At 35.7% G+C, this 23,328-nt stretch overlaps 1 protein-coding gene and 1 pseudogene across 28 annotated transcripts in view; one reads left to right on the forward strand and one right to left on the reverse strand.

The window, feature by feature from the left end:
- Positions 1-23,328, forward strand: part of Gphn (gephyrin) — a 532,330-nt gene that overhangs the window by 141,939 nt on the left and 367,063 nt on the right. For all 28 annotated transcript variants that reach the window (XM_087554592.1, XM_087554602.1, XM_087554605.1 and 25 more), the window contains one exon: positions 4,320-4,377. In XM_087554592.1, the coding sequence (XP_087410718.1) occupies positions 4,320-4,377 (58 nt within the window). The remainder of the gene's footprint in view (positions 1-4,319; positions 4,378-23,328) is intronic.
- LOC134479496 (ephrin type-A receptor 7-like) lies at positions 8,337-9,131 on the reverse strand (annotated as a pseudogene).

Here is a 23,328-nt window from a genome sequence, read left to right on the forward strand (position 1 = left end):
TCACATTTGTGCCCTCAAAACATAACTGAATGTGAAAATTTCTCATTCTCTGAGTGTCATTCTGCCTTAAAAGCATGATTTTAACAAGTATACTACATATACAGATCAATTGACTTAACATTGTATGAACAGCCCTTTTATTGAGGAGTTACAGAAATTTGTGCTCTTAAATATTATCTCCTCATTTGTACTTTTTAATTTTTCACTTTTCTTTTTGTCTTAAATTACTCTACTACTTTTAAATTTCTTTCCATTGTGAACCTATAGTTTTTCCCAAAGAGAAAATGTCAGATTATGGATGTTATTTTTGTTATATATTTGCCAAGTAATAATTTAAATTTGTTTTGCTCAATTGTTGAACAATCTAGTTCAAGGCCTTCCCTAAAGTACCATAGATAAAAGGAGAGACAGCAGATCTAGGATCATACAAAGTGCAGTTTATTGGATACTTAGAGAATGTTGGTATTAGGTATCAGCATCGTCAGTTGGATCCACACAATTTGCCTAAAGAGAAATTATTTATTAGTTAGCATAAAATAACTTCTTTTAGGCTGGAATATACCTGGCAGGTGCAGCCTAGTGGTAAGGCCCTGTTTATAGCTTTAATGGTTCTGTCTACTTAAGATTTGTTTGGAAGGCATACAGCAAAAGCTAACTGTAATCATAAGAGCCGTGATCTGAGGTGACTGTAGTCCTTGCAAAGTTTTATGTGTTCATTGAAAGAGCTTGCTTCATGTGATATTCTGTCCTGGTTATGTTCAACTATAGGTGAAAAATAAGAATTTATACCATTATCAATTACTTTATTTGCTTTCATTAATAATGTATAAATAACAATAATTCACTGTTCAAAGCCCAGGTATGTAATGAAGTGCAGAGAGAGAGAAAAGTATACTGCATCAACATCAAACCTTGCTTCAATTCCTACCACTCCACCAAAACGGTTCTTCCCTTCACTGGTAACATGCTTGCTTACTTTTGACCTTGATCTCTGTGCCTTCCTTTACTTTGCTTAAAAGTTATTAGGGGGCTGGGGATCTAGCTCAGTGGTAGAGCGCTTACCTAGGAAGCGCAAGGCCCTGGGTTCGGTCCCCAGCTCCGAAAAAAAGAACCAAAAAAAAAAAAAAAAGTTATTAGACCCCTAGAAATCTTCTAGAATTATTTTTTATTTTGTTTTCTTTGTTTATTTTTTTAGTTTTGTGAGGAAGGGTCTCTGTGGCCCCAAATAGTTTGGGTATTACAATATGGGCTTGAACTCTTGATGTCTGCTTTCATCAGTGTTCTGGCTGCTGAGTTATAAACCTCATTCCCATCTTACTGTTTCCTTTCAGTCCACTTTATAATTGTTTTCCTAATGTTCAAGTACCCCGAGCTTTGTATATAACCCCTCTCTCCACATCCTCTTTCCCTCAGCCCTCTCTCTTTCTCTTTTTTCTTTTCCCTCATAATAGCTATAATCTACAATCCTGAAAGCTAATGTGCTATAAAATATGAAACCTTTCCCACATCAGCATGAGGCCTTATGTGAAAAGTTTTACATGACTTCTTGCTGGCATACTAAAGATGTGTCTCTAAAAAAGCTACCTAAAGGCTGTGTTTACAAGGTCTGTGTAAAACACAGGGCCAGTGACATTACACAGTAGGTAAAGGTATCTGCCACCAAGCCTGAAAACCTCAATTTCATCCTGGAACCTGAATGGTAGAAGGATAGAATTGACACCAGCAAATTGTCCTTTGATGTCTACATACCCATGGTGACATCCACACACACGAGTAAATAAATGTACTTTAATTTTTTTTAAATACCAATGATTATTTTGTTTAGAATTGGATCCTATCTCTAAGTGATGTATATGAAATATTATAAAATCCAAAAATTGGAGATCTGAAACACTTGTAGTCTTGAAGCTATTATTATCACTGTGACTGCCAATGTACTGATATTTGTATGTCCTGATTCCAGAGTTTATTCTTTCTTCATCAGAAAGAGTGACAGTTTGTGTAATGCAGTTTGGAGTAAGTCATTTTATGATCTAGGCCTTACTAGAGAAAGTGATAACGGACAACATGTTAAATTATGGGTATTTAAAATACATCTGTGTTTAAGAAGCCATGAAAATTAAAATTTCATTTCCAGAAATTATTTCAAAGGTAAAAGATCATTATTTTTGTTATAGTTTGAAATTTTGAAATAATTTTATTCTTGAATATTTCAACGCCCCCACGACACAAATAAGTTATTACTTAGTTGTTCCCTTGGGTTTTCTGAATTGTTTGCTGAATACTTTTCTCTAATATTTATATTGTTTGTTTACATTCTCCTTTCTATGTTTGTTAGACATTGTTTTTAACGACTTAGTCTTATGGTTATGCTATCACTTCATTAGTACACTCTACATATGCATAATTGTTACGGTTATACAGGCTCCTTTTTATTATTCGTTTGTTTTGCGTTGTTTTAAAATGAGCTTTCTTTATGTAGCCTTTGCTGTCCTAAAACTATATAGACCAGGCTGGCCTCAAACTCAGGATCCACTTGCCTCTGTTTTCTGAGTACTAGGATTAAAGGTTTGTGCCCCTACACCTGGCTTCTCTACTGGGTTTTAATCCCAATGGGACCATTAAAGCATAGATATTACTTAACATACCTTCCTTGTTTTCTTTTTTCTTTAGAAATAATTTTTTGGCAATTTAATTCATATATACAAACTTATGTGGTTTTATTTATTCCCCTCCATTACTCTGTCTCCATATCTCCTCCAATGAATATTTTTGTTCCCCCTTTTAAGAAGGACTGAAGCATCAGCACTTTGGTTGTCCTTCTTGAGCTTTATGTGGTCTGTGGATTGTATTTTGGGTAATCCAAGCTTTTGGGCTAATATCCACTTAACAGTGACTATGTACTATGTGTGTTCTTTTTTGATTGGGTTACCTCATTCAGGATGATATTTTCTAGTTCCATCCATTTTGCCTAAGAATTTCATGAAATCATTGTTTTTAATAGCTGAGTAGTATTCCATTGTATAGATGTACCACAATTTCTGTATCCGTTCCTCTGTTGAAGGGCATCTGGGTCCTTTCCAGCTTCTGGCTATTATAAATAAGGCTGCTTTGAACATAGGGAAGCATGTGTCCATGTAACAGATTGGAGCATCTTTTGGGTATATGCCCAGGAGAGGTATAGCTGGGTCCTCAGGCAGCACTATGTCCAATTTTCTGAGGAACTGCCAGACTGATTTCCAGAGTGGTTGTACCAGTCTGCAATCCCACCAACAATGGATATTCCTCAGTTGAGAATTCCTTGTTTAGCTCTGTACCCTATTTTTTTTTTTTAATAGCATTATTGGATTCTCTGGAATCTAACTTCTTGAGTTCTTTGTATATATTATTGGAAAGTTATCCTTCTAGGAGCAAGTTGAAGTATCTAAGGTACTGTTAATATTAAACATGGTAATAATTAATTGTTTCTGTAAACAAGTTGAAGTTGATCACACTGATGTGACTTTCTATTTGCATTTTTACCATAGTATCTTTGAATCATTTTAATAACAATTTGGAATTGTTTTTGTAATCTATTCCATTTATATAATGATTATTTCATGTGTTGATTTTAATTAATTTCTTAACTGTTTAAGAATTCTTTAAAAACCTGTTAAAATCTATTTTTATAATGATAATGTCTTTAAAACTTTATATTTTGAAATAATTTAAACTTAAATATTAGGGCTCAAACTATGTGTAATTTGCAGGGGTTTTTTTTCTCTTTTATAATACTGGACATATTCATCTCTGAGATTTTGTTTTCAAAATAAATATCAAAATCAATATTGGTTCAGTATTTGTGATAGTTGTACTGCAGGGTTATAAGATGATAATTATCGGGAAAACTAGGAAATGCGATTTGAGCAGGATATGTTAACTTCACTTTCTGTTCAATTTTTTGGAAACTTTAAACTATTCCGAGAAATCAAGTTTATTAATTAAACAAATAAAAACAGGTTTACTCTTGGTTTTTGATATATGTTGTGACAGAGTTCAGCAATAAATGTGCCAGCTTTAGCATTATTAAAACCATCAATAATGCAAGTTGAATTTAGAATGAAAATCCAATGTAATACTTCCTCTTTTGGTAGTTATTTGTTGCCTGTTTTTTCTAAACTAATAGATGGAAAATCAAACAAACACATTTTCTCCATGGCTAGTGAGGTGGGTCTTGGAAGATTTCTGGTGGCACTCTAATGCCATATAAATGCCATATGTCATTTATATGCTTTTACCTTGCTACTGGTTTTAAGAGTGTTTTCTTCTCCTAATTTCAGGTTGGGTGGGACTATATCAGCATACAAGATAGTACCAGATGAAATAGAAGAAATCAAGGTATAGTATGGAATTTTCAAGCCTACAAAGGCTTAGCATTTTATTTGCAAGGTGTGGGAAAAATTGTTCCTTTTTCAGTATTGAATCAAGCATTAACCTCCTGTTTACTCACATTAAAAATATATGTATATTAGAAAAGCACTATCAAATTTTATATACTGTTTGAAATACTGTTCTGGGAAAAATTTAAGTGGAATATAAAAAAAAATACTTCCTGTATGGTTCCTTGAAATTATAAGATAGTATTGTGTGTAAGCCTTAATTTGCATAATGGTAATATTTTAATTTTTTAAATTTAATTTTATATTTTTACTTTTTCACTTTATATCCTGCTCACTGTCCATCTCTCAGTCATCTCCCCACAATCCTGGCCCCTTCTCTCCCTCCCTTTCTCCTCTCAGCAGGTGGGAACCCCCTGGGTATCCCTCTACCCTGGCATTTCAAGGCTCTGCAAGGGTAGTCATTTCTTCTTCCACCAGTGCCACACAAGGCAGCCCAGGTAGAAGAGCATTTTCCACATGTAGGCTTTTGTGATATCCCCCTGTAAGTCTTTACACTAATATTTAGTAATGTTACTTAATATTAGTCTTGTATTTGGTATTTCATTGTTCTTTTTTAAATATAAATACCAATTTCAATTGAAATCAATGTTTCAATGAATCAAGAATTAACATTACTTTAAAAAAAGCAATACAACAGTTTCTATCTTTACATTGTTATTAAATCTTGTAACAATAAGTTGCCATGAACTTACTGTTTCATTAAGGAAACCTGACAGTTACTAGTAGTAGTCAATGATAACCAATTATGTCTTTGCACCTATAATAAATTCATAGTTTCCTTTTTATGACCTTTGGTTAATTATTTTACAATCTCTTGTAATGTGCTCTATATTGCAGATGTCTGCTTGCTATCTCAGAAGCAATTAACTCATGACACTTGAAGACTGGCAGAGTTCTCAATACAGTTTTGAAATCAGAAAGGACTTAATAGCAGTCCTATTATAAAAGAACTTAATAATTACTAATATAATTTTAGGAATTCTTACAGGATACTTACTAAGAATTAAGAAATCTTCTATTTGTCTGTATAGCATCACTGCAAGGCAGCTGGTCTTTGTTGCTCTGCAGAGATCAAAAGTATGGGCCAATGCCTAGTGATTGTTGTTTATATTTAGCAATAACCGGAAAGGCATATTAATAGCAGGAATCTTTCCTAAAATGAAATTCTTCTCGACATTGCCTAGAGAAGCAATTCCATCCTTAACTTCCATGCTGGAACCATTCCAGGAAGATCACCTGCTAGTTTCTAGCTTCTCATTGATGACTCCTGGCACAACTTGAAATATTCTATGAGGTGATACCATTATGTGAGCTAAAGAGATAGAATAGAGCAGTGTACACTAGAAGCAGTATATTTATATTTACATAATTTACAGAAAAGCTGATTTTTGTAAAGGGTGATAATTTGTTTTGCAAGGTTGTTCTTTTGTTTTAGAGTTATGAGTTATATTAAGAGGTTCCTTAAAACATACAACTGTTAACTGATTTGAAATATGATTGTTATACCAAATGAATGATCTTATATCAAAAATACTTTTGAATTTGAGCATTGATGCATAAATGTGTTGGTAGAAATGCTGTTAAAACTTACTTTATCAAGATATAATATTACCAACTGAAATCCAGTAAAATTTTTGGTGAAGTTTTCACTGTTTTTGACCAAGAACCAAATAATGGTTTTTCAATGCTAGATTTCTCTGTGTAATAGATCTGGCTGTCCTGGACCTTGCTTTGTAAGACCAAACCGGCCTTCAATTCACAGACATCCCCCTGTCCCTGTCTCCCTGGTGCTAGGATTAAAGTAGTGTGCTACCATGCCCAGCTAAAGCCAAGCCACCTTAAATTATCAAAAGTATGTGATGTAACTTAAATTTGATGTGCTCCTTATAATGCACCGTGTAAATAAGTACACATTTTTAAAAAGTTTATTTAATCGTTTTTACAGTTGAGATTTTATACCCATCCCATCCATCCTCTGTCAGGTCCACATCCCTCCTTCCTGCATCACCATGAGAAATATATACATATTTTATTGCACATTTTAGTCTTAAAATGATGACATTTAATAAAACCTAATTCAGTCTTTATCAGATAGAATATGTTTATAATGTTTAAACATCAGAACCTGTCTTCATCAGTTGCTTGTGGGTTAATTACTTCAGACATTATTATAATAAATTTCTGTTTTCAAAAGCATTCTTTCTGAAAAACAGTTCTAATACCAGCAAAAATGAAGTAGCCTCAGTCCTCCAAAGTCTCCCTTTTAGCAGGAATATAATGAGTGTTAGGCAGTAGCGCCACCCCCCCCCCCCAAAAAAAAAAAAACCTAGACCAGAAAACCTCAAAATAAAAGCTGGAAAGAAAAAAAGCAAATAACCCAAATACATCAGGGTTTAATAAATCACATGTGTTAGTATCTTATTTTTCATGGATTCTGATCTTCAGTGTATTCTGGACAGGATTTTAAAGAAACCTTTAACCTGAAATCACTAATAGGCAAAGAAGACTCCTGTGGATTGTCTTATAATTCTTTTCTCTAGCTGGAGGGACAAAGACCAGATTTGCCTAAGAATATAGAAGAACAGTTCAGCACTCTTCACTTGTGTCTAACTAAATCTCAATGAAAAGAAAAAAATCAGTTAACCCTTTGTTTTACAGAGCCCAGTAGAGATCTGATTTTCCATCTGAACCCTTCCATGTCGTCCATAGACATCCCATTGAAGACACTTATTCAGAAATAGTATGACTGAACAAGACAAAGTGAAGCTAGTCATTGTTATCTTACTTTTTCTCTTTTATGTCAGTGAGGCCTAGGTGAAAGGCCATTCTTCATTCTTTTGCATTATCAACAACACTGACTGACACCACCCAGGGTCAGTTAATCAACTCTCTCCTATCCATGGTCTCAGCATTCCCCTCTATTTAATATTAACAGTAGGATAAGATGGTACCCAGTTTCACTGGGAAAGTCTTTTTGGATCTAAGAGGGAAGATGACCCTCTGCCTCCAGTTCTGAATCAGCACTTCTCCTTTGCCTGGGTATTATCAGTGTAACCAGCAAGATTCTGATCAAATATATCCATGTGGACTCTAACCTACCTTACATCATTGGGAATAGTTACTAAAATAAATATTCTCATGAACTCTCATGCTGAGTGTAAAATGTCTTTTTTATACCAAAAAGCAAGTGTATCGAGTATCTTAAGTACTGTAAAAAAGACATCACTTCTTCCTTTAAGGCTGTTTTGTAATATATATAAGGACTAGAATTGTCTTTTTTAAAGAAAAGCGTTCCAAGTATGACAATATACTATCTGTGTTTTCACCATTCAAAGTGCCATTTAGTAGTTGAAACTTAAACTATTTAATGACATTTAATAAAGTGACCAAAATGTGAAAAAAGAAAGTAGTTATCAGACAGCAGATCAAATATGAATCAAATGATGAAATTATTTACTAAGTATTTGTAAGATTGTATAACAGAGAAATTATCCATGAAATCTCAACAATATGGCTGCCTAAATAAAACCTGACCAATGATACTAGTTGATGTGGCCAATGTAGATCGGGGGAATCCCTTTGGATTAACTTCTAAATGAAGACCTAACAATAATTAACAATTACTGAGAAAGGGAGAATTAGTCTTCCACAGGAAGAGCCTCCTAATTGATGACCCAGTATGAAGTGGTCAGCTCTAAATCATATACGTACAAGGAACTCTGAATAGATTCATCTGGTTGGACTTATTTATTCATTTGGATATACATACTTGACAATGTAAAAACCTGTGAATTTGAGAGGAAGCAGAGAAAGCATGACAGGTAAGAGGAAAGAGAGGAAGAAGGGAAGTTTTAATACTAATATTTTAAAATTAATAATAAAAAATTAATTAAAAATTTAAACTATTATAAAAATGATTTCATATACAATTCTGAATTCTGGTAAAAACAAATGGGATATCTTGTGAAAGTAAAAAAGAATCCAAATAGAAATTATAAAACTGAAAGCTGAAGACATAAAAACACAAATGGAAAAGAGGGCAGTCCTTGTAGGTGGAAAAACTGCTAAGTTCTCAGTAATGGACCTGCCCTTCTTATAGTATATCTTAAGGAAAGCTGTGTAAGCCTCTATGTCCTGAAAGGGAAGATAGAATCCCCTTTTGGACAGAAGTCCTCCAGTCTCTCTCACCATAGTGTTCTTTCTTCCTTCACCAAGATTACTAGAGTAAAAATTTCATCTGCAGCAGGGGTTTTACATAAGTCTTCTTTTACATTCCTGCCAGTGTGTTGGTTTATTTCATAATAGTACAAGTTAAAGGTCTCCTTGCAAGTTCTCAATATTCCAGGAAGACCATTATAATCCCTCAGAGTGAATTTCCTTATGAATCCTTTATGCATCAGCCTTAGAAATCCAGCTAGTCAATAGTCATTTGTTTAGGCTGGGCTCCATGACCTGGCATACCTGGCAGGTTTTTACCAGAGTGTAGCTCTTGTTCAAACACTAATGTCTTCCCTCCCTTTGACTGGCGAGGGAATACATTCCAATTCTTTTTGCTGTGCTTTAGAGTCCAGTAGTAGTACTTTCTTTGCAGCTGTGTCTCTTGTGTGCAAAGCAGAGCAGTCAAACGCAGAACAAAATAATTCACAAAGGGTACTGAGTTTGGAAATGGTGTACAGGCAGGTTTGATTTCATGCTGCAGTTGGTTTGCAGCTTTTAGATGCTGTTTGATCCACAGTAGGATGTTATTGTTGCTTATTATTATGCTCCTTACATTAAAACCCTTTTGGGTCCTCGGTCTGCTGTTCCTCATTCAGCTCTTTATATAGTCCTATAGTTTGTTCACAGTGTTTTTGCTGCTTGAATCCTATGTTCAAAATGTTGTTTAAAAGATTATTCATAAAACATACAACTTTGGTAAATAGAACATATATTTTAAATGCAAAGGGGTCATATGTAAAGCATATGGTAGATTTTATGGTAGAATGGCTCACAGATCCTATTTACTTAATTTTAATAGATAATAAGCACTTCACATGTGATATTTTAAAACTGTTGCAAGATGGCAATAAATCATTCAGCCTAATATGCATTGTTACCTAATTTGAAGAGCAAAAACAACAACTGAAATAATAAGTGGCTTTAATAATATAAATGGTTTATCTTCTCCATGTACATTGTGAGTATATTCAATTTATTTATTTGTCTTTTTTATACCTTATGTGCTCAGGGGTTGAACTCAGTTCATCAGGGTTGGTATTAAGTATTCTTATCCAATGAGTAGTCTGGCTTGCTCACCCACATTTTAATGAAAGGAAGCAGAATCTTGGTGAGGCTGGGATAAGCACCCACTAGCACAGAGAGTGGTATACTGCTCTTTAATCAGGTTGTTGTCTCTTCAGGATTTCCAGAGTGCCTGGATAATAATTGAGGACCATTTTATGAATTGCAAAGTTATAACAATTGATTTACAGAATATTTTGTCAGATGATATAAATCTGAACATTTTCTTGCATTCATAACTATTTCAAAGTATTTCTATCTTTTGTTTTGCTTTGATTTTTTTTTAATTTCAGTTTTTCAAATGGCAGCTGGAATGTAGTTTGTGGAATACTGATACATAGTATCTCTTTATTATTAGAAGCTTCATGTTCCTAGTATCAAAAAAGTTCCCAGTCTTACAAGCTGACATATAAATCTTTCATCTTAGCCATGGTCATCTTTAATTTTTACTGCATATTTATTATTGTTGAAAACCTGCTTCCTTTTGTCTGATACAGCTCTCACTCTACCTGAAACACCCATATACTTTTCTGCAATGTCCCATTATTTAGTATTTGATCTTAAAAATAAGCATAGTTCTCATAATTACCTCTGTGATTGTAGTGGTCAGAGACTGAAGCCCTGTTCTTCCTAGCAGCGTGTCCCTTCCTTCCTTCTTCTGTGGCCTCTCTGTCATAGGTTCTGGTGGTAGTCACCACTCTGCTGTCTCTTACTTGCCTTGTGTTTACCTAGTGCAGCCCCTTTTCTCTTGGCCTGCTAATAATTAGCAAACAGAAGTTTGGCTCTGCTCCATACGTGAAGATGTTGTTTTATGAACAGAGCTTATTACAAATAGTTCCCTTCTGTGCCAGGTTTTTTGTGAAGCTTTCATATTTCTTCGTTCTGATGAAAGAGAGGTCTTGCCTACTCTTTACTGCTATCAACCACTTAAGAAGCAAGGGGTTTTAAGAGCCTGAAAGGCGTCTTCTAAATTAAGGTCTAAACTGTGTATATTTACTTTAAACTGAAAAATTACTTGTTCTAATGGTTTATTATTTTACTTTTTTTTTAGCGGTTATTTTATTTATTTACATTTTAAATATCCCCTTGCCTGGTTTCCGTTCTGCAAAGCCCCTACCCAATACCCCTCTTCCCTGCTTCTATGGGGGTGCTTCCCCATCCACCCATTCCTGCCTTACTATCTTAGCATTCCCCTACACTGGGGCTTTGACCCTCCACGGGATCAAGGGTCTCTCTTCCCATTAATGTCAGATAGGGCAATCCTCTGCAAATTGTGTATTTAAGCTAGTTATATATCAAAAACTGACATGTAATTTGTTAAAATAAAATTAAACAATGTACTTTCTTTTTAAGCATTCACAATCATTTCACAAAAATGGCCATATCTTGTCAAGACAAATCACAACCAACATATTTTCAAATATTTTTATGTAATGTATGTCATGAGATCCTTATAGAATCAACATAAAAATGAATAATAAATGAATAATAAAAATAAAAGGAAAATATCAACATGTGGTTATTAAAAAACATTGTTTTAAATAATGCATAGATCAAAGTAGATGACTCAAAGGAAATTTTAGATAGTCATAACAACCAAATAAAAATAAAAATACAATTATAAATTGTGAAATCTGTAAGAACTGAAGAATGACTGAGCAGACAACTTGTAAATTTTAGTTTTATTTATATGTATTCTAGTGCATGTTGCCATGGGTGAGAATATTTTTCTTTTAAGACTAAGTCTCACTAAATTATCAAGATGGGTTTTAAACTGAAGGTTTTCCTGATTCAACCTTTTTAATAGCTGAGATGCTCAGTCTGTGCCACCAGCCTAGCCTTAAAAGATCAGTTTATCATTCTAACTCTGTGCAAGAGGGTTGGGAAGACAGCAGGAGAGAAGGCTTAACAATTCAGAGAATATACCAGTCTTGCAGAGAACCCGGATTTGGTTTAATAGCACTCACATGGTACATAGCACAATATATATTTCAAGTTCCAGGGGATCCAGCAATCTTGTATGCTTCCTTGGGCACCAGGGCATAATGTAGGTAAAACATTTATGCATATACAGAATAAAAATAAACAAATCTTTTTTAAAAAATGAGTTCTTGGTGCGTGGAACTGAACTGATCCCATCTGACAGCTCCCTGCTCTCAAATCCTGTGGGCAAGAGAGCTGAACACCCAGAAGTTCAAAGTATCCTGAGACCGCAAGAGAGACTGCCACTTCTGCCCACATTTGCCCACATCCCTGGCTCAAGAGGAAAGTGTATAGTGCCTCTGGACACAGGAATATAGGAGCAGTCAGCAGCCGGTACATGTGGTTCTGGTCTGCACCCAAATCTCATTGGGGGAGAGAGCTGGACCCTCAGAAGTGCAGACACTCCTGAAAAATCAGAGGAGACTACCCTCTGTCCACATTCCCAATGCAAGAGGAAATCACCTAGTGCCAGCTGTGCCTGCTGAGTGCAGGGAACTAGGAGCAGTCAGGAGCAGGACCCTTCTAATTCTTGCCTGTGAGAAGAGCTTAAAGAAAGTCACCAGGAGCATCTACACACCTGAAAGCAGAGTACTCTGTTCCCAGAAATGGCTTAAAAAAAAAACAGAAAAACAGTTTTACAGGAGTCCTACAGGAGGGTCAAGACACTGTCAGAAAGAGTAGGACAAGCTAAGACCAGAGACAAGTTGATGGCGAGAGGAAAGTACGGGAACCTAAGCAACAGAAACCAAGACTACTTGGCATCATCATAGCCCAGTTCTCCCACCAAAGCAAATACAGGATATGCAAACACACTGGAAAAACAAGATCTAGACAAATCATATTTTATGATGATGATGATAGAGAACTTTAAGAAGGACATAAATAATTCCCTTAAAGAAATACAGGACAGTACAAGTAGCAAGTAGAAGCCCTTCAAGAGGAAACACAAAAATCCCTGAAAGAATTACAGGAAAACACAACCAAACACGTGAAGGAATTGAACAAAACCATCCAGGATTTAAAAATGGAAATAGAAATATTAAAGAAAGCACAAAGGGAGACAACCCTGGAGATAGAAATCTAGAGAAGAGATCAGGAGTCGTAGATGCAAGCATCACCAACAGAATACAAGAGACAGAATAGAGAATCTCAAGGGCAGAAGATACCATAGAAAACTTTGACACAACCATCAAACATAATGTAAAATGCAAAAAGCTCCTAGCCCAAAACATCCAGGAAATCCAGAACATGATGAGAAGATCAAACCTAAGAATAATAGGTCTAGAAGAGAGTGAAGACTCCCAACGTAAAGGGCTAGTAAATATCTTCAATAAAATTATAGAAGAAAACTTCCCTAACCTAAAGAAAGAGATGCCCATAAACATACAAGAAGCCTACAAAACTCCAAATGGATTGGACCAAAAGAGAAATTCCTCTGGTCATTGAGCAGTCAAAACACAGAGTGCACAAAACAAAGAAAGAATATTAAAAGCAACAAGGGAAAAAGGTCAAGTGACATATAAAAGCAGATCTATAAGAATTACACCAGACTTCTCACCAGAGACTATGAAAGGCAGAAGAACCTGGGCACATGTAATACAGACCCTAAGAGAACACAAATGCCAGCCCAGACTACTATATCCAGCAAAATTCCCAATTAACATAGATGGAGAACCAAGATATTCCATAACAAAACCAAATTTAAACAATATCTATCTACAAATCCAACATAACAAAGGATAATAGATGAAAACGTCCAACATAAGGAGGGAAACTACCCTGTAGAAAAAGCAAGAAAGTAATCTCCTTGCAATGAAACCAAAAGAAGAGAGACACACAAACATAATTCCACCTCTAAATATGAAAATAACAGGAAGCAACAATCACTATTCCTTAATACCTCTCAACATCAATGGACACAATTCCCCCAATAAAAAGACATAGACTAATGCACTGGATATGAAAATAGGACCCAGTATTTCCCTGCATACATAAAACACACCTCAGAGACAAATACAGACACGACTTCAGAGTAAGAGACTGGAAAACAACTTTCCAAGCAAATGGTCTGAAAAATGATATTAGAGTAGCCATTCTAATATCATATAAAATTGACTTTTAACTAAAGTCATCAAAAAAGATAAGCAAGGACACTTCATATTCATCAAAGGAAAAATCCACCAAGATGAACTCTCAATCCTAAATATCTATGTTCCAAATGCAAGGACACCTACATACATAAAAGAAACCTTACTAAAGCTCAAATCACACATTGCACCTCACAAAATTATAGTAGGAGATTTTGACATCCTGTTCTCCGCAATGGACAGATCAGTGAAACAGAAATTAAACAGAGACATAGAGAAACTAACAGAAGTTATGAACTGAATGGATTTAACACATATTTATAGAACATTCCATCCTAAAACAAAAGGATATACCTTGTTCTCAGCACTTCATGGTACCTTTTCCAAAATTGACCATATAAGTGGTGACAAAACAGGCCTCAACAGATACAGAAAGATAGAAATAATCCCATGCATCGTATCAGGTCAAAACGCACTAGGACTTGTCTCAATATCAACAATAATGACAAAAAGCCCACATGTGCTTGGAAGTTGAACAACACTTTACTCAGTTACAGGTTAGTCAAGGAAGAAGTAAAGAAAGAAATTAAAGACTTCTTAGAATTTAATGAAAGTGAAGATACAAAATACCCAAACTTAGGGGACACAATGAAAGCTGTGCTAAGAGGAAAACTCATAGTGCTGAGTGCCTGCAGAAAGAAACAGGAGAGAGCATATTATCAGCAGCTTGACTGCACACCTAAAAGCTCTAGAACAAAAAGAAGCAAATACACTCAGGAGGAGTAGAAGACAGGAAATAATCAAACTCACAGCTGAAATCAACAAGTAGAAACAAAAAGTACCATACAAAGAATCAACAGAACCAAAAGTTGGTTCTTTGAGAAAATCAACAAGATAGATAAACCCTTAAACAGACTAACCAGAGGACACAGAGAGTGTGTCCAAATTAATAAAATCAGAAATGAAAGGGGAGACATAACTACAGAATCAGAGGAAATTCAAAAACTCATCAGATCCTACTACAAAACCCTTTATTCAACAAAATTTGAAAATATGGAGGAAATGGACAATTTCCTAGACAGAAACCAGGTATCAAAGTTAAATCAGGAAAAGATAAACCATTAAAACAACCCCATAACTCCTAAAGAAATAGAAGCAGTCATTAAAGGTCTCCAACCAAAAAGAGACCAGATCCGGATCGGTTCAGTGCAGAATTCTATCAGACCTTCATAGAAGACCTCATACCAATACTATCCAAACTATTCCACAAAATTGAAACAGATGGAGCACTACCGAATTCCTTCTATGAAGCCACAATTACTCTTATACCTAAACCACACAAAGACCCAACAAAGAAAGAGAACTTTAGACCAATTTCCCTTATGAATATCAATGCAAAAATACTCAATAAAATTCTTGCAAACCGAATCCAAGAGCACATCAAAACAATCATTCACCATGATCAAGTAGGCCTCATCCCAGTCATGCAGGGATGGCTTAATATACGGAAATCCATCAACATAGTTCACTATATAAACAAACTCAAAGATAAAAACCACATGATCATTTCATTAGGTGCTGAGAAATCATTTGACAAAATTCAACACCCCTTCGTGATAAATGTCCTGGAAAGATCAGGAATGCAAGGCCCATACCTAAACATGGTAAAAAGCTATATACAGCAAACCAATTTTAACATCAAACTGAATGGAGAGAAACTTGAAGCAATCCTACTAAATTTGGGGACTAGACAAGGCTGCTGACTCTCTTCCTACTTATTCAATATAGTACTTGAATTCCTAGCCATAGCAATCAGACAATGAAAGGAGGTCAAAGACAATGAAAGAAGTCAAAATATCATTATTTGCAGATGATATGATAGCATACTTAAGTGACCTCAAATGTTCCGCCAGTGAACTACTAAACCTGATAAGTTTGGCAAAGTGCCTGGGTATAAAATTAACTCAAACACATCAGTAGCCTTCCTCTACTCAAAGGATAAACACGCCGAGAAAGAAATAAGGCAAATGACACCCTTCACAATAGTCCCAAATAATATGAAATACCTTGGTGTGACTTTAACAAAGCAAGTAAAAGATCTGTATGACAAGAACTTCAAGTCTCTGGAGAAAGAAATTGAAGAAGATCTCAGAAGATGGAAAGACTTCCCATGCTCATGGATTGGCAGGATTAATATAGTAAAAATGGCCATTTTGCTTAAAGCAATCTACAGATTCAATGCAATTCCCATCAAAATTCCAACTTAATTCTTCATAGAGTTAGAAAGAGCAATTTGCAAATTCATTTGGAATAACAAAAAACCTAGGATAGTGAAAACTATACTCAAAAAAAAAAAAAAGAACTTCTGGGGGAATCACCTTCCCTGACTTCAAGCATTATTACAGAGCAATACTAATAAAAACTGTATGGTATTGGTACAGCGATTGGTAGGTAGATCAATGGAATAGAATTGAATACCCAGGAATGAACCCATACAACTATGGTCTCTTGATCTTTGACAAAGGAGCTAAAACCATCCAATGGATGAAATATAGCATTTTCAACAAATAGTACTGGTTCAACTCGAGGTCAGCATAAAGAAGAATGCAGATCAATCCATTCTTATTGCCCTGTACAAAGCCTAAGTCCAAGTGTATCAAGGACCTCCACATCAAACCAAATACACTCAAACTAATAGAAGAAAAATTGAAGAAGATATCAAACACATGGGCACTGGGGAAAATTTCCTGAAAAAAACACCAATGGCTTATTTTCTAACATCAAGAATCAACAAATGGGACCTCATAAAACTGCAAAGCTTTTGTAATGCAAAGGACACTGTCATCAGGACAAAATGGCAACAGATTGGGAAAAGGTCTTTACCAATATATCCGATAGAGGGCTAATATCAAAAATATATAAAGAATTCAAGAAGTTAGACTTTAGAGAGGTAAATAACCCTATTAAAAATGGGGTACAGAGGTAAACAGAATTCTCAGCTGAGGAACATCAAATGGCTGAGAAGCACGTAAAGAAATGTTCATAATCTTTAGTCATCAGGAAAATACAAATCAAAACAACCCTGAGATTCCACCGCACAGTAAAGAATGGCTATGATCAAAAACTCAGGTGACAGCAGATGTGGTGAGGATGTGGAACACTCCTCCATTTTTGGTGAGATTGTAGACTGATAAAACTACTCTAGAAATCAGTCTGGAGGTTCCACAGAAAATTGGACATTGCACTACCTGAAGACCCAACTGTACCTCTTCTGGGCATATACCCAAAAGATGCTCCAACAAACAAGAAAGACACATGCTCCCCTATATTTATAGAACCCTTATTTATAATAGCTAGAAGCTGGAAAGAACCCAGATGCCCTTCGGCAGAGGAATGTATTCAGAAAATCTGGTACATCTACACGTTGCAATACTACTCAGCTATCAAAAACTATGAATTCATGAAATTCAGAGGCAAATGGATTGAACTACAAAATATCATCCTGAGTGAGGTAACCCAATCCCAGAAATACACACGTGGTATGCACTCATTTGTAAAGTGTATTGTAAAACTTTAGAATGCCTATGTATACTTGTACATATGTAGAACATGCATATGTAATGGTGCCTATGTAGATGTCCATGGACAACTTCTAGGACACAGTTCTCTCGTTCTACCACGTTGAGATATGGTCTTTTGTTATAGAGTGTTGCAGTCTAAATGACCAGCAAAATTCTGGCCAACTCTCCTGAGTCTGTGTCTGGTTCTACTGCAGGAGTGCTGAGATTACATATTTGCATCACCACATCTGGTCTTTTAAAGTGAAGCTTGCAGAGAATTGTCTTTACCTACTGAGGTATCTTGCTAGTCCTACTTTACTTTTATTTCTTTTATAAAAAATTTTATTAAATTATTTCATCTGTTTACGTCTATTCTGATGGTGATTGTTTGCCTTGACTTCTTTTTTCTTTTTTTTTAATTGTTTTTTTTTTTAATTTATATTTCAAATGTTATTCCCAAAGGCTTCTTCTCCCATTGGTGGCCAACAAGGCCTCTGCTATATTCTATCTCAGGATCTTTGCTCATGGTATATAGGAAGGCTACTAATTTTTACATGCTAATTTTGTAACCTCTCTCTTTACTAAACATCTTTATTAGTTCTAATAGTTTTCTGGTGCAGTCTCAGGAACGCTTATAAACATAATAAAAACCATTCGCAAATGAAGATACTTTGAGACTTTTCCTACTTTTATTTATTTATTTATTTTTTATTAACTTGAGTAGTTCTTATTTACATTTTGAGTGTTATTCCCTTTCCCGGTTTCCGGGCCAACAACCCCCTAACCCCCCCTCCTCCCCTTCTTTTTTTTTTAATTTTTTTTTTATTAACTTGAGTATTTCTTATATACATTTCGAGTGTTATTCCCTTTCCCGGTTTCCGGGCAAACATCCCCCTCCCCCCTCCTCTTCCTTATGGGTGTTCCCCTCCCAACCCTCCCCCCATTGCCGCCCTCCCCCCCCCCACAGTCTAGTTCACTGGGGGTTCAGTCTTAGCAGGACCCAGGGCTTCCCCTTCCACTGGTGCTCTTACTAGGATATTCATTGCTACCTATGAGGTCAGAGTCCAAGGTCAGTCCATGTATAGTCTTTAGGTAGTGGCTTAGTCCCTGGAAGCTCTGGTTTCTTGGCATTGTTGTGCATATGGGGTCTCGAGCCCCTTCAAGCTCTTCCAGTTCTTTCTCTGATTCCTTCAACGGGGGTCCTGTTCTCAGTTCAGTGGTTTGCTGCTGGCATTCGCCTCTGTATTTGCTGTATTCTGGCTGTGTCTCTCAGGAGCGATCTACATCCGGCTCCTGTCGGTCTGCACTTCTTTGCTTCATCCATCTTGTCTAATTGGGTGGCTATATATGTATGGGCCACATGTGGGGCAGACTCTGAATGGGTGCTCCTTCAGTCTCTGTTTTAATCTTTGCCTCTCTCTTCCCTGCCAAGGGTATTCTTGTTCCCCTTTTAAAGAAGGAGTGAAGCATTCACATTTTGATCATCCGTCTTGAGTTTCATTTGTTCTAGGCATCTAGGGTAATTCAAGCATTTGGGCTAATAGCCACTTATCAATGAGTGCATACCATGTATGTCTTTCTGTGATTGGGTTACCTCACTCAGGATGATGTTTTCCAGTTCCAACCATTTGCCTATGAATTTCATAAAGTCGTTGTTTTTGATAGCTGAGTAATATTCCATTGTCTAGGTGTACCACATTTTCTGTATCCATTCCTCTGTTGAAGGGCATCTGGGTTCTTTCCAGCTTCTGGCTACTATAAATAAGGCTGCTATGAACATAGTGGAGCACGTGTCTTTTTTATATGTTGGGGCATCTTTTGGGTATATGCCCAAGAGAGGTATAGCTGGATCCTCAGGCAGTTCAATGTCCAATTTTCTGAGGAACCTCCAGACTGATTTCCAGAATGGTTGTACCAGTCTGCAATCCCACCAACAATGGAGGAGTGTTCCTCTTCCTCCACATCCTCGCCAGCATCTGTTGTCCTCTGAGTTTTTGATCTTTGCCATTCTCACTGGTGTGAGGTGAAATCTCAGGGTTGTTTTGATTTGCATTTCCCTTATGCCTAAAGATGTTGAACATTTCTTTAGGTGTTTCTCAGCCATTCGGCATTCCTCAGCTGTGAATTCTTTGTTTAGCTCTGAACCCCATTTTTAATAGGGTTATATGTTTCCCTGCGGTCTAACTTCTTGAGTTCTTTGTATATTTTGGATATAAGGCCTCTATCTGTTGTAGGATTGGTAAAGATCTTTTCCCAATCTGTTGGTTGCTGTTTTGTCCTAACCACAGTGTCCTTTGCCTTACAGAAGCTTTGCAGTTTTATGAGATCCCATTTGTCGATTCTTGATCTTAGAGCGTAAGCCATTGGTGTTTTGTTTAGGAAATTTTCTCCAGTGCCCATGTGTTCCAGATGCTTCCCTAGTTTTTCTTCTATTAGTTTGAGTGTGTCTGGTTTGATGTGGAGGTCCTTGATCCACTTGGACTTAAGCTTTGTACAGGGTGATAAGCATGGATTGATCTGCATTCTTCTACATGTTGCCCTCCAGTTGAACCAGCACCATTTGCTGAAAATGCTATCTTTTTTCCATTTGATGGTTTTGGCTCCTTTGTCAAAAATCAAGTGACCATAGGTGTGTGGGTTCATTTCTGGGTCTTCAATTCTATTCCATTGGTCTATCTGTCTGTCTCTGTACCAATACCATGCAGTTTTTATCACTATTGCTCTGTAATACTGCTTGAGTTCAGGGATAGTCATTCCCCCTGAAGTCCTTTTATTGTTGAGGATAGCTTTAGCTATCCTGGGTTTTTTGTTATTCCAGATGAATTTGCAAATTGTTCTGTCTAACTCTTTGAAGAATTGGATTGGTATTTTGATGGGGATTGCATTGAATCTGTAGATCGCTTTTGGTAAAATGGCCATTTTTACTATATTAATCCTGCCAATCCATGAGCATGGGAGATCTTTCCATCTTCTGAGGTCTTCTTCAATTTCCTTCTTCAGTGTCTTGAAGTTCTTATTGTACAGATCTTTTACTTGCTTTGTTAAAGTCACACCGAGGTACTTTATATTATTTGGGTCTATTATGAAGGGTGTCGTTTCCCTAATTTCTTTCTCGGCTTGTTTCTCTTTTGTGTAGAGGAAGGCTACTACTGATTTATTTGAGTTAATTTTATACCCAGCCACTTTGCTGAAGTTGTTTATCAGCTTTAGTAGTTCTCTGGTGGAACTTTTGGGATCACTTAAATATACTATCATATCATCTGCAAACAGTGATATTTTGACTTCTTCTTTTCCAATCTGTATCCCCTTGGCCTCCTTTTGTTGTCTGATTGCTCTGGCTAGAACTTCAAGAACTATGTTGAATAAGTAGGGAGAGAGTGGGCAGCCTTGTCTAGTCCCTGATTTTAGTGGGATTGCTTCGAGTTTCTCTCCATTTAGTTTAATGTTAGCAACTGGTTTGCTGTATATGGCTTTTACTATGTTCAGGTATGGGCCTTGAATTCCTATTCTTTCCAGGACTTTTATCATGAAGGGGTGTTGAATTTTGTCAAATGCTTTCTCAGCGTCTAATGAAATGATCATGTGGTTTTGTTCTTTCAGTTTGTTTATATAATGGATCACGTTGATGGTTTTCCGTATATTAAACCATCCCTGCATGCCTGGGATGAAGCCTACTTGGTTTTTAGACTCCACTAATTTGTAATCAACTGACTGGTTTTATTTATTTTTATGAACGTTTTTATTTCTTAACTTATTTGGCTATGTTGGGGAAGGAAATATGAAGCGCAGAAGAGGGTATCTGAGATTCTAGAGTGAGTTACAGGCAGCTGTGAGTTGCTTGACTTGGAAACTGTGAACTGACTTTGGGTCCTCTGAAAGAGTAGTAGGTGTTCTGACCAGGCAAGCCATCACTCTATGTCCAGGCTATTGCTTTAAGCACTATCATAGGACTAAAATTATTCCACAGCCTGATATAATTCAAGTAGGGCTAGTTTTAGAGTCCTAATCTTGAGGTTTATTCTGGCTTCTTGGGGATTCCTTTTAGTCACTTCTATTTCAGGTTGTCCCTGGTAATATTGCTGCTTACATTTGCTGATGTTAATAAAGTAATAAAAAGGGGTTGAGAATTTAGCTCAATTGTAGAGCGCTTGCCTAGCAAGCGCAAGGCCCTGGGTTTGGTCCTCAGCTCCGAGAAAAAAAAAAAAGACAAAATAAAGTAATAAAAAGTATCCTCTTGATTGCTTACCACTACAGCCACCATTGTTTCAGAAAGTGTGCTAAGACTTGATTTTCTGCACATTCCAAAAGTCAGTTCCTTGAAAAGACCTTCAGAGCAAGTTGTCATTAACTGCTTCTGTCTGTGGATAAAGCTTTAGTATTTTCTGTCCTAACTCTAAGAAGGGCAGTAGCCCTTAATCTTCTGGACCTACCTTTTCTGTCTTTAATATTCTCGCCCTGTGAAAAGCTGTTGTATTCTAGCATGACAGTATCTAAGCTAGGCCTTCATTCCTATGAGTGAGGGATATGCAGAGAAAACAAACTTGTTTTTTTATGAACACATTGATCAGTAATTTACTCTATACAAGTTAAAGATGAAGACACGAGAAATGATAGAAGTCTGTCTTAAAATACAATAACCGTCAAATTGAGAGAGAAATTTTCATACTCCAGGTCACTACTTTCCCCTCAAAAACATCTGTGAGAAGAATCAAGGTGAGTTAAGGATTAAGTAGTTGAAGTGTTACAGAATCTGTTTTATTTTATATATAGTCATCTTACTTGAATATATTTTTTATTTTGTAATAGATTCTTAAAGAAATAAGAAGATACTTAAAATACTTCTGTTTAAATAATTTGTATCAGTTATTGTTTGAGGAACAGTTCCTGAGATTTCCTCATATATCTCTCGCTAAAGAAAATTTACTAATAAATCATCTTTAAAATTATTGTACATTTCTATTATGTTAAAGTAAAAATATAATATAAATTAAAGTATGTGCATATGAATAAAAACACAGAGAGATAGTCAATTTAGATGATAAAACAATGATAGATATGACTAAAAACATCTATGAAAGAAATTACAGAGAACTATGAGAAAAAATAAATGATTTACTAAGATAATTTATAAAGATATATTTCTCAAATTATATATGAATATAATAGATGTTATATAGATATCAGGCAAAGTATTTTAAAAAATATTTTTGGACAGTTATAAATATCCAGGTAATTGAAAACCACATATAGAACTTTCACAAGTATATAATAACATACTCTACCAACTTGTTTAGACCATGCTGACTTTATTTAAATGTGTTTACTTATATAAATGTAAGTTTGCTTCTATACTGGATTGGAACCACAATGACGATTTAAAAAATAAAATTCCTTAAAATTTAAAGGAAGGGGAAATGCTTGGAGTTATTAAATACTTGGGAAGTGAATATCATAAAATGATAACACTTCCCCCTGGAAAGGATGTTAATAAACCAGATGAATCTCATATATTGACTCCAAGCAATTTTTTTTTATTTTGTTTTTGATTTTGAAGGTTCTGAGTTTTGTGAAATTGGTCTATCTCTTACATATCTAACTTATGACCAGAAGGGTTTCACAACATTCCCTACTAATACACTTAATTGGATAAAGATCTATTTTGATAGTCTTTATTTCATTCTGAACAGTAGTAACTGTGCCACTTCTGTCTATTTTTGTCAGTCTTTTAAGTCTATCAATGATAGAAGATTTCTAAGGAATAAGCATTTAATTTCATGGAGTTTTCTCTAGGGTTCTCAGTTCTTAACACATTACTTCCTTTCTTCTGCTTCCTTTGGATATATTTTGTTCTCCATTTTTACAGTTTCTAAAGAGAAGAACTTGGATTAGTGATATAAGAACTCATTTTTTTTTATTAGATGTAGTTCCTTATTTATATTTCAAATGTTATTCCCTTTTATGGTTTCCTGTCCATTAGCT

This window comes from Rattus norvegicus, chromosome 6, assembly GCF_021556685.1.
Source record: "Rattus norvegicus strain SHRSP/BbbUtx chromosome 6, alternate assembly SHRSP_T2T, whole genome shotgun sequence".
Lineage (NCBI taxonomy): Eukaryota > Metazoa > Chordata > Mammalia > Rodentia > Muridae > Rattus > Rattus norvegicus.